This window comes from Triturus cristatus, chromosome 4_2, assembly GCF_964204655.1.
Source record: "Triturus cristatus chromosome 4_2, aTriCri1.1, whole genome shotgun sequence".
Lineage (NCBI taxonomy): Eukaryota > Metazoa > Chordata > Amphibia > Caudata > Salamandridae > Triturus > Triturus cristatus.
Genome location: NC_140586.1, coordinates 263,062,588 through 263,074,928, shown reverse-complemented (window position 1 = coordinate 263,074,928; position 12,341 = coordinate 263,062,588). Strand labels below are relative to the sequence as shown.

General features: G+C 47.5%; 1 protein-coding gene across 5 annotated transcripts in view; it reads right to left on the bottom strand.

Annotated features, from left to right (window-relative positions):
• CAMSAP2 (calmodulin regulated spectrin associated protein family member 2) overlaps positions 1-6,621 on the bottom strand; it is a 523,611-nt gene extending 516,990 nt beyond the window's left edge. For 3 of the 5 annotated variants that reach the window (XM_085601471.1, XM_085601473.1, XM_085601474.1), the window contains exon 1: positions 5,231-6,621. In XM_085601471.1, the coding sequence (XP_085457597.1) occupies positions 5,231-5,369 (139 nt within the window). In that variant the 5' untranslated portion in view covers positions 5,370-6,621. The remainder of the gene's footprint in view (positions 1-5,230) is intronic. The other 2 variants (XM_085601470.1, XM_085601472.1) reach the window with 1 other exon arrangement.
• Positions 6,622-12,341: the final 5,720 nt, after the last annotated feature.

Sequence of the window (12,341 nt, the reverse complement as noted above, 5' to 3'; positions counted from 1 at the left end):
GTCTCTACAGGAGCCAGTGAAAGCAGAAAGGATATCTCTACAGGAGCCAGTAAGAGCAGAAAGAACGTCGCAACAGGATCTAGTGAGAGCAGATAGAACGCCTCTACAGGAGCCAGTGAGAGCAGAAATAACGTCTCTACAAGAGCTAGTGAGAGCAGTAAGAACGCCTCTCTAGGAGCCAGTATAAGCAGAAATAACATTTTAACAGGAACCAGTGAGAGAGAGCAGAAAGAACGTTTCTACAGGAGCCAGTATGAGCAGAAAGAACATCTCTACAGGAGCCAATAAGAACACAAAGAACGTCGCAACAGGAGCTAGTGAGAGCAGAAAGAACGCCTCCAAAGGAGCCAGTAAGAGCAGATAGAACGCCTCTACAGAAGCTATTAAGAGCAGAAAGAACGCCTCTGCAGGAGCCAGTGAAAGCCGACATAACGTCCCAGTGGGAGCCACTGAGAGCAGAAAGAATGTTTTGACAGGAGCCAGTGAGAGCCGAAAGAGCATCTCTACAGGAGTCAGTAAGAGCAGAAAGAACGCCTCTACAGGAGCAAGTGAAAGCAAAAAGAACGTCCCTAAAGGAGCCAGTGAAAGCAGAAATAACATTTTACAGGAACCAATGAGACCAGAAAGAACGTTTCTACATGAGCCAGTATGAGCAGAAACAACATCTCTACAGGAGCCAGTGAGAGCAGAAAGAACGTCTCTACAGGAGCCAGTGAGAGCAGAAATACACCTCTGAAGGAGCCAGTAAGAGCAGATAGAGCGGCTCTACAGGAGCCAGTGAGAGCAGAAAGAGCGTCTCTATAGGAGCCAGTAAGAGCAGAAAGAACGCCTCTACAGGAGCCAGTGAAAGCAGAAATAACGTCACAGTGGGAGCCATTGAGAGCAGAAAGAACGTTTCGACAGGAGCAAGTGAGAGCGGAAAGAGCATCTCTACAGGAGCCAGTAAGAGCAGAAAGAACGCCTCTACAGGAGCAAGTGAAAGCAGAAAGAACGCCTCTACAGGAGCCAGTATAAGCAGAAATAAAATTTCAACAGGAACCAGTGAGAGCAGAAAGAACGTTTCTACAGGAGCCAGTATGAGCAGAAAGAACATCTCTACAGAAGCCAGTGAGAGCAAAAAGAACGCCTCTACAGGAGCCAGTGAAAGCAGAAAGAAAGTTTCTACAGAAGCCAGTAAGAGCAGATAGAATGCCTCTACAGGAGCCAGTAAAAGCATGTATAACGTCTCTAAAAGAGCCAGTGAGAGCAGAAATAAGTCTCTACAAGAGCCAGTGAGAGCAGTAAGAACGCCTTTATAGGAGCCAGTATGAGCAGAAATAACATTTCAACAGGAACCAGTGAGAGCAGAAAGAACGTTTCTACAGGAGGCAGTATGAGCAGAAAGAACATCCCTACAGGAGCCAGTGAGAGCAGTGAGAGCAGAAATAACGTCTCAGCAGGAGCCAGTGAGAGCAGAAAGAATATTTCGACAGGAGCTAGTGAGAGCAGAAAGAGCATCTCTACAGGAGCCAGTAAGAGCAGATAGAACGCCTCTACAGAAGCCAGTAAGAGCAGAAAGAACGTCTCTACAGGAGCCAGTGAAAGCAGAAATAACTTCTCAGCGGTAGCCATTGAGAGCAGAAAGAACGTTTCGACAGGAGCCAGTGAGAGCAGAAAGAGCATCTCTACAGGAGCCAGTGAGAGCAGAAAGAACGTCTCTACAGGAGCAGAAGAACGTCTCTACAGGTACAGGAGCCAGTGAGAGCAGAAAGAACGCCTCACAGAAGCCTGTAAGAGCCGAAAGAACGCCACTACTGGAGCCAGTGAAAGCAAAAATAACGTCTCAGCAGGAGCCATTGAGAGCGGAAAGAATGGAAGAGACTTCACAGGAACCAGCGAGAAGAAAACGGAGGGAAGAGGCTGCCCACGAGCCAGTGAAAATAGAGAAGGGTGTGAGGGAACTTAGGAGCCTGTGGGAATACAACAGACAGAAGAGACTATACGGAAATCAGTGAGAGTAGATGGGAGAGACTGCACAGAAGCCAGTGAGAGTGGAGAAAAGGAAACAGACTGCATATGAGCTATTGAGAGGAGGGGCGAGACTGCACAGGAGCCAGGGAGCGCACTCAGCACAGATACGATACTGTGAGAGGAGACAGTCAAAGGGAATAGAGTGCATATGAGTTGGGAAGAACAGAGGAGTGCAATGAGGGGCCCGAGAGAGCAGATGGGATAGGTTGCATAGGAGGCAGGGAGAGCAAAGCAGAGGCGAGAGCAGGCTCATGTTAAGGCTTTTGGGGGTTCATGTTAAGAATCTTGGGGCCCCTGGACAAGACACATTGTTGACGCCATTTGTGGAACAAATTTCAATTGTATTACCCATTTCCTGCTAATTCAGGTTGGCTTGATGCCAAACAATACTGAATTACATGTTAAACAGTAATAGAGTCACAAAAATACTATTGAAATATGTTATGCCCGAGGCCCTAAAAAAATTAACTTGACACTAAGTAGAGAGGGAAAGGTAGACAAAGAGGTTTAGGGGGAGAAATAAAAAAACAAAGGTTTAATAAAGATAAAGTTTACTTTCCCGGGCGGGGGGGGGCTTGATTTGAAGGTAGGGGTCATGGACAATTGCCCACTTTGCCCACGCCTTAAAACGTCTCTGGGCAAAAGACAGGAGCCGGAAAGGCAGAGAAGCGTTAGCACAGTATCCTGGAAGAACGGGAGAGACAGCGCACGGACTTTTGAGGGCAGTGGGGAGAGACTGCACAGAAGCTAGAAAGAGCAGTGTCGTGTGCACGGAAGCTAGTAAAAGCCTCTCCGGCCGATGCCCGTCGCTGCAGAGCAGGGAGTCCCAGCCCCGTCTATTTCCGAGTTCCTGAGCGTGAATCACGGCTGACATCACAGGAAATCTCCAAACGCAGCATTCCCGCCCTCCCGCTCCTGTCACAGGCAGGCAGCCCTGCGCCGGAGCCGAACTGAAGCCCCTCAGAGGCTGAGGGCGCCGCATTACTGGAATAAACCTCTGAGATACTAACTGCGGAACCCCTCCAGGCAACGGGGGGCTTCTACGTCACCGAGGGGCGGCCTGCGTTGGTGCTAGATAGCAGCGTGAAGCTCAAGGCCCATGAAATAATCTGAGGGTTAACTAAACTGGATATATTTCCCAAACACTGTGACAGGAAGTAAACACACCGCTTAATACTGAAGAAGATACGTGCTGGTGGTATAACATTCCGCCGATGCAGCGGAACGCAAATAGTTCGCCTCCTTTTCCTTACATTACAACAGCAAACCTTGATTTTAATTTTGCCTCGTCGATAACTACACATTGCCGTGCATTTTAACATCACATTGGTGACACAAAAGACATTAACTTTACCTTTTCACTCCTCGTGCAGTGACGGCAATGCTCAGAGGTGTGCGTGGCATTTGATTCTCCTATAATAATGCCTCTGCCAATAAACATCATATTACAATAATGCAATACGACGCTACTGGGTATCGCCACAAAGCGTGCAGTGGAAAGGCTAGGTTTCATCATCAATGGTGCACAGACCAATCGCTCGTGATACGTCACTGGTCTGGAGGAATAAATTATAAATGAAGCTCTGAAGTGGTACTTGGACTCCTTCATTAGCATAGTACTGGGGCCTCGAGTTTAATTAACAACAGGTGGGAAAAAACATTCCATAAGATCGATGCTTACAATACAAAATGAGATGACGCTCTAAAACTCTAAATGGGGTTTTATTTTGCTAACATCATGACAAACTCTATATCTTACTACTGCCCTGAGGGCCACGCGAGGAGGCACAATATTTGACCTATGTCAGGATTTGAACTGTAAATTACCATATCAAACAAATGTGTTTTTAAAGCATTATTTAGGCAAGATTTCACTATTACCGGCACGAGGAACCAATTGCATAGTATCTAATTAATATAAATGTCCTACAGGAAGGGGTCTTTTCCTGGCATGATAACAAAACTTCAAAATTAAGTTTCTACGTAGTTACACGAAGGCCAGAGACATGACTTGACTGTGTAAATGATTTGCACTCAGACTAAATCTATGTAAAATGTTCTTAAATGAACATTCTGAAAATATGGCACGCTGTGGCCTTTGTGGAAGAGCATCGCCCACCCTTGAGTAATTTCGATGTAGGTCAAAATATTTAGTAGGACGCTAGCACTGGTGATATCCACTTCCAATATGCTTCATCCAGCACATTTTGCTGGCTTCAAGCTAGATAATCGACAGTAAATTATTATCCGAGCTAACATTAACAATGATGATATAAGCATCTGAAATATAGTACATAAACAAAATGTGTTCTTTTTTTCCTATAGAATTGCAGCTGAGAGTCTATATGATATTGGTAGCAAACCCACAAGCAGACGGCATGACAATCATTGTATTGTATTGTAATTGCATTTATATAGCGCTTACTACCCCTGACGAGGTGTCGAAGTGCTTTTTTGGTTTGTAGCACGCTACTCCAGAACCCAAGAAGGATTAGTGTTCAATTGGTATAGTGAGATATTAAAGTAATAGAGTGGTGGATAGGTTAGTCAGTTATTAGGATTCAGAAGGATAGCGGAGGTATAAAAGAGGGAAAAGGGTTTGCATTTATATACAGCTTTACCCCTGATGGGGTGTTGAAGCGCTTTTTTTTGGAGAGTAACACGCTACTCCGGAACCCATAAAGGATTAGTGGTGAATTAGTATAGTGAAATATGAAGGTAATTTGAGTGGTGGATATTAGTCAGTTATTTGGATTGAGTAGGATAGCGGAGGGATAGAGGAGGGAAAAAGGTTTGCATTTATATGGCACTTATTACCCCTGTTGGGGTGTGGAAGTGCTTTTTTGGCGAGTAGCACGCTACTCAGAAAACGATACAGCATATCATTGATGCTATAAGGAACAGCATTGGTCCCTCAAGGTTTCAGCCATTTCAGATTTTCAAGGGTAGCAGCCAAGCACCTTGTGTAAATAATTTGCATTTCGATTCATTGTATGTAAATTTATCTCAAGTGGTTATCCTAAAAATCTGGCACGGCTCATGCACGCCTACAGTGGATATCCCATGAGGACAGCATTGACGTCAGCTCATAATGCTGTCACCAAACATAAATGGTGTACCAGGTGCAGGCCTCAATTAGCGGGGGCGTGCCTCACAACCAATAGTAAAATCTCACACCTAGTAAAAAAGAAAGCAGAGAGCGACGGGAGGCGCCACCTACCTGTGCCAAAAGCCTTGGCCAGCAGCCAGGCCAGATTGCAGGCGATTTTTGCCCTGGCGAAGTCATAGTGGTCAAAGGGTTTGATGGCGGGCACGATGAAGGTTTTCCTTAGCTCCTTGCTCTCTGCAGCATCGCCCATGGTGAGCTCCCGTTACATGGTTCCCACCATGAGAGAGAGAAAAAACACACCGTTCCCCCTTCACCGAAAAAAGAACACAACCCCCAGGCGATAAATTCAGCGTGCCCAGCTCAATGTCACCGCGCGCTGCATGCCCCTGCAGAGGAAGGCTGGCTGCCCTTTTGTGTTCCGCTCATTTCAAAGGCCGCTGATTGGTGTGTTTCCCCCTCTCCGGCCGGGATCCACTCCCCATGCTTGGGCTCTCCCTCCGGTCTCTAGGTCGGCGGTACAGATATGACCAGCAGCTGGAGGGGCAGCAGTGTACCTGAGAGAGGAGGCCTGTCCTGGCAGAACCCCAGGGGTACGGATGCTGGCACTGCTGAAAGGATGCTCGGAAAGCGGCAGAGGAGGCTGGCTCCTGCCCTGGAACGGGTGATACGGGTGCTGGCACTGATACTGTAGTGGGTACCGGGGCCGCCCGTGGTGCAGGTACCGAATGGTGCTGCTGCCACTGCTCTTACTGACACAGCTCCAGGTGTCGATACTGCTGACGGGGGTGAACGTAGCGCCTGGTCCTTTGACTGAAACAGATTAGACTCCTGCTGTTTATCTCGGTACTGGCACAACTCCTGGTCCTAATACTGCTTTATCTGCTGGTACTGATCCATGTACTGATATGTGTCCTGGGTCTAGTCCAGATACCGCTGCTGGCACGGACTCTGCTCTTAGGTACTGGTTCCAGTACTGATACTGTTTTGGTTCCGGTCCATACAGAGGACCTGGTCTTGGACTGTGGTCCTGGTCTAGTCGTTGGTCCTGGTCGCGGTACCGATCCTGCTGATGGTACTGATGCTAGCACTGGTTCCGCTCTTGAGACCGATGCTAGTTCGGGTGAAGCTCTAGCTGATGTTATAGTTGCTGCTGGCAGGCAGTACGGCTGCAGTGCTGCGCGCAGTACTGACACGGGTGCTGCTGGTAGATAGTACTGGCGCCGCTGGCAGTGCTGCTGTGCCCCGGCCTTTGCCGCTGGAGCTGCTGCTCTTCCTACGGGAGCCTCCGTCCTGTTATTCCGCCCCCTCCCTGCAGGCTGGGGGCTAGGAGGTGGCAAGCTCACCCGCTAGATTGGGAGGGCGTTATCCCGTGGTAGACCACCTCCACAGGCCGCCATTTCTCCGTCCCGGTGAGGTTGCCCGGTCTCCCACCGCCTCCCCCCGGAGCTGCCGCTGCGGTTTTCCAGCTGCCGCACTGAAGACCCGTCAGAGCCGGAGTGCGTAGGGCGCATGCGCGTTGATCCCTGCTCTGTCTGCTGCGATGGGCGGGGCTATCCCTTTATGCCAGACAGTCACAGGCAGCAGCAGCACTGAAGGGGAGCCCTGGAGAAAATTGCCACTGTGAGGAAAGATCCAACGGGAAGCAGCGTCGTACTCGGGAACAGCACTAACCACCATCAAGGAAACCACAGGAAAAGCAGTACTGAGCAGAGGTGTGCGTTAAGTGTATCACTATCTTTGCGTATGTGCCCCTGGGTAAAACAGCATTCCGTATCCTCCAAGGAGTCACGGAAAAGCAGCATTATTCTCAAGTGCATCACAGTGGAAATGAGTACATCAGAGAGCACTGTTAATCACAAGGACAATGCTGTGCATAGGGGGTTCAGGAAACTTCAGCATTGTCTACAAGGAACCCCAGCAAAAACAGCTCTGTGCACAAAGACAGCACTGCACACAAGGAATTCCTTGGGAAAAGCATTACTTGCACCAGGACGCCACAGCACATCGGGAGTTCCTGGGGAAAATCTGCTTTGAGCTCAAGGGGGCCCTAGCAGGTCGAAGCCTTGCACCGGGCGTCCTCTATTGAGCAGTGTGGTGCATGCGGAAAGCACTTCTACTTTAATCATCACACGAGCACCGCGCGCGAGGACAGCACCCCCTACACGTTCAGAACAGTCTTCTTTCCGTACAGAAGGGAATCCTGGAGGGAAGTAGCATAGTGCACGGGGACCTAGAGAACAAGCATTTACAATGCAATGGTCTCGGCATTGTTAAAGTTAGAGCTATTGGCATTGCTCATGAAATTCTTTTTGTTTATGTTTTTGTTTTTAAAACATTTAAAGAAACGGCATTATTATTTACAATGTCAATAGCTTAATCACTCTCAAAGGCGAGACCTATTGCATTTGCACCCACACACAGAGCCACACACCCAGAGCCACCCACTCACATAGAGCAACCCACACACAAATAGAGCCACCCACAGAGCCACCTACACACAGTTACCCACACACAGACAGACCCACCACGCATAGAGCCACCTACAAAAAAGCCACCCACACACAGCCACACACACAGAGCCACCCACACACACACACAGACCCTCCCCCACACACACAGAGCCACCCACACACTTAGCCACCCACACACTTAGCCACCCACACACAGAGCCACCCACACACATAGCCACCCCCCCACACACACAGAGCCACCCCCCACACACAGAGCCACCCCCACACAGAGCCACCCCCACACAGAGCCACCCCCACACACACATAGAGCCACACAGTAACCTCAAAATTTAACACATATTTACTTTTTGCTGGATCAACTGACAAACCCCTCAACAGGCTCTATGAAGATTAAGATTTCATGAGTAATTATTTTTTTTACAACAGGAAGTGAAGTATAATTTGAAGGGAGCCAGATCCTAAATCTGAGAGCAAAATAAATCCTGTTTTTTATTAGAATAACTGGCCAGACGCTGCTCTTCACATGGTTTGGTAAATAGAGTTAACCTTATTTGAATTTAAAATTAGAAATGCTAATTGCGGACTGCTCCTGTTTTATTACTGCAGTTGCAGAGTGAAGTTCAAAGCACCAACGCAATATGTTTTCGTATTGCTACAGGAGCCCTGGTAGACATTGTGACACCAGCAATGCGGATACATCGAAAAAGATTGCTTTACATAAAGAAACGACACCAACATAGCTTCCTATGAAGGACACGGGTATAGATAGATGTACCTGGCCTATAAACACACGAGTGTCGGGAGCACACGCATGTGCACGCGCGCACGCGATCACACACACGCACACACACAGATGAAGCTCGAAGTGCAAATGGATGGCGGCAACAGGAGATGGAGACAGGAAAGTCATCACCCATTCAATCTTTGGCTCCTCACCGAATTAATAATTTTTGCTACACGATGAAATATTCATTCTCCGTGTCCATCCAATACTTGCCCTTTTGGAAGGGGCAGTTCACGGTAACACCTGGGGGTGCTCTGTGTGCCAATTACATCCTTGGCATCTCTACTTACATTTATTTAGAACTAGTACATGGCATGTTCAGGGTTGCTAGATGGCGCTATGTATTTCAACAACTGCATATCCAGTCGTTAACTTTCATTTTCGAAAATTTGGTAGCACGTGTATTGAATAAATTAGTTTAACACTCAGAATAGATTGCTTAATAAAATAAAATAAAAACTGTGCCTAAAAAATGGAGATTTTAAGCTGGGAAGAAATCTGTCAGCGCTAACTACACTGCACCCGAATGAATCGATGTTATCAGGGTTTCTTTCCCCACAAGAAAAGACGTTTTATAATGATGACAGTTTCACTTATTTTCATTGCCTGTTTTGTAAGAAATTGAATTTGTTGTCCTTTGGCATTTAAAAAAATATAGTTGAAGGAGCGAGACTGCGCAAGCGCAGCCTTCGAGCCGAGACCTAAACATCGGCAAACCTATATTGCATCGAAAAACAGGGGGCGTGTTGACCAAAAGAAACATTACAGGGAGATTGTTAAGATATGCAGTTAGCTCTGTTTTATAATAAAGAAACGATACGATCGGAGATTCCGTTTGAAGTACGAGGTTTGCTTTGGATAAATAAAAGATGCAGGTGCCAGAGCTGTCTTTTTAGAGCAGGAGGCGACCACCCTCCGGGAGAGGCGTGGGCCAGCATGGCGGGGGGTGAGGGGAGATTTGGGGCAAGTTTAATAGTAACCCAAAGACACTGACTGGCAGGAGAGAGGGAGGTCGGCGAGGGAGCGGGGTCCCCTAGCCCGGCTGCACACCATGCTGCCTCGCCCCCCGGTCTCCCGCGGGCATGTGCCCCGTGCCCTCTGCCCTGGCTGGCACACACGCTCCCTCCATTGTCTCTGCAGCCGGATCCTGCCTTCGCCTCCGCTCTTCCCCCCCAGCCAAGGCTGAGCAGCAGCAGACAGGCAAGCTGCAGGGGAAGGGAGGCAGGCAGGCAGGCTCACGGATAGACGTGAAACTTACCTTCCGAGCTCTCCAGGTACCTTAGCGAGGTTAATATTTTCTTTTCTTTCCATGTTGTCCTTCCGACCTATTTTGTTTATGATTCCTTGCTTTTTTTTGTTAAATGTTTTGTTTTGCCCTTTCGTTGTTTTAAATTTGCCAACGTGTTTCTGTTTTTACTGAAAATGTGTCAGCATTGTTAAATACACGCTTTTAAGAAATCATGAGAAGTGTTTTTTTATCAATTAAACAGTTGGGTTGCGAATCCTAGCATTGTCTTCAATCATAAAATTAAGAATAATTACTTTTCTGTCCACGGGTGAATGAAGTTTGTCAGGACGCATGTTCTCTGTTCCTGCGCGGCACAGTAGGCAACAATAAGATAGAACCTGTGTACTTCCTTGGAGTAAAAAACACCAGAGACCAGAGCAGCAGCCGAACACGGGCTGAGAGCAGGGGGAGAGGACGAGCACACCACTGCCTTTCTCCGAGGTTAATGCCTCAGAGAAACGCAGCGTCGTTTTGGAATTCGGGGGCGTGTTTTTCTTTCTCAAACACGCCCAAAGAAAGAATCGAAAAAACACGCCCCCGAATCGCAAAAAGACGGGGCTTGTTTGGAGTGACAAGCCTCTTCTCCAATGGCTGACCAGCATTTAAGAGGCCAGCCAATGGAGAAGAGGAGAGAAGAGAGGCGGGTTCAAGCCCCTCTTCTCCAAGTCATTAAATCTCGGAAGCGAGACTGCGCAAGCGCAGCCTTCGCTAGCCGAGACCTAAAAAGCATAAATGCACGCGGTGACAGCAGTGTGCACGAGGGACCCATGCGCAGATGCTGGACTGAGCACAAGGACAGATCTAAGCATAATGAAGGCCTGTGCTAAAAAGGACCCGGACATCACCCTGCGAAAGAGCCTCTCAAAGGACAAACAGTGCTGTAACCGAGAAGCCCAGCATTGGGTAAAACGGAATCCCTGTACACTCCCAGCATCAACACATTTAGAAAATAATCTTGGATTTAAATAGCAACAGACATATGTGTACTGTGCATAATGGCATCACTGTGCAGAATGGCAGGCTCACTGGAGAGCAACCCTAGCAGTACAATTTATCACCTTTGTGCTAACAAGAATGAACTATGCCACTCTTGCACTAGAGTGTCTCTTCTGTTAGAGCGGCCGTGTTTGCAAAATACATCTGCCCCCGTACCACATACAAGCACTTGCTTCAGAGCAACAATGATAGTTTTTGCACGAGGGACAGCCGCTGGGCCTTACTGAATTTACAACTATGAAGAATATTGCCCTTTCTGCCCCTAAAACAAGGTCAAACAAAAGAAGGTTATATGACCACTTTAATCACAGGCTATTCCTGGACACCCAAAGAGTGAGCTCTCGCTAGATCTCACAACACATCTGCCCGGGCAATAAGAACCCAACACCGCTTTAGCAGTGATAACAATGTTACTAACATGGCACACCTTATACCATCCAGAGAATCAAGGACAGTTGTGTTGAATAAAACTCCTGTACTCAGTATTTCGGATGAGTGCAAAATTTGTATAGAAAGCAGTGATCACAAAGAAAAAGCTGGACAAAGGATCCTCCAGGAGTTGTCAAGGAAAGGAGCTTTTTGGGCAAAAGCAGTGCACATTTTTATGGGTACAGATATATCTAAATTAGGGTCCTTAACCCTAAATTCCAGTTCTCTAAGGAGAAGGTGCCTGAATGAGATCATGAGAAACAGCAACACTCAGAGTGAGTGTCCATAGATGTGGATTGACCAAAATGCCAGAGATAGCGGAACCAACATCACACACCCTTTGACCTTAATGACATCATATGACCCATGACCTCGAATCTTCACAAGAAGTGATGTTAAAGGATCTTAACCCTGATGACATCACAATAATTGACATTGTTGACATTCCACAATATATGCATGAATTGTATAACATTGCAAAGAAGTCAAATGTCTATGTTAGATACTACCTATATTAGGGTGCTGACATGATCTTTGAAAGTGGTGGGGCGTCATACTTGCCAATAATTGTAGCCAAAGTATGAAGTGAGTGAGACAAACCTCTTCTAGGAGTGTCCCTCAATGCCCTGGGTGTCCATTATGCGAAAAACTGCATCCAAAATGCCTGTGCCAGAAGTTTGCTTTTAATGCCGTCCATATACCATGAGTGAACTTTATGTCAAAAAATTACTTTTAGCATGTCAGAGGCAGCATTTTGTCATGCTAAGAATTGTCTCCAGTATGCCATTTCTAGTTTGTTCTTGGGTGCCTGTAGAAGCCAAAAATTACTTTCAGTCAGCACCCGCTTCTGGCTGAGGTCTTCGGTGCTCCGCCCACCCAGTTGTGTAAGATATGCGGATGATAATTACTAAGAGAAATAACCACACATATAACATTGCAGCACAAAATAAAGCCGGTGGCACATTTAGCAGAGCTGGACTGGCCGTAGCGGGCACCCGGCGTTTCCCTGGTGGGCCGGAGGGGCAGGGGCTGGTTTTGTACTAATGGGGGCCAGTTATGTAGTAGTGCTGCAACATCAGACCCCTGCAACAAAAGCGTGAGTGGTGCTTCTCAGTAGCACCACCCACCGCTCCTAGGAGCCGGTAAAGCAGCAATCTGCTAGGGCTGGTTGCTGTTCCCAGTCCAGCCGTGGCTCTAAGTGCCTGGCTGCTAACTTTCTCTCATCATCCCAGACATAAGAGTCAGGTAGCTAGG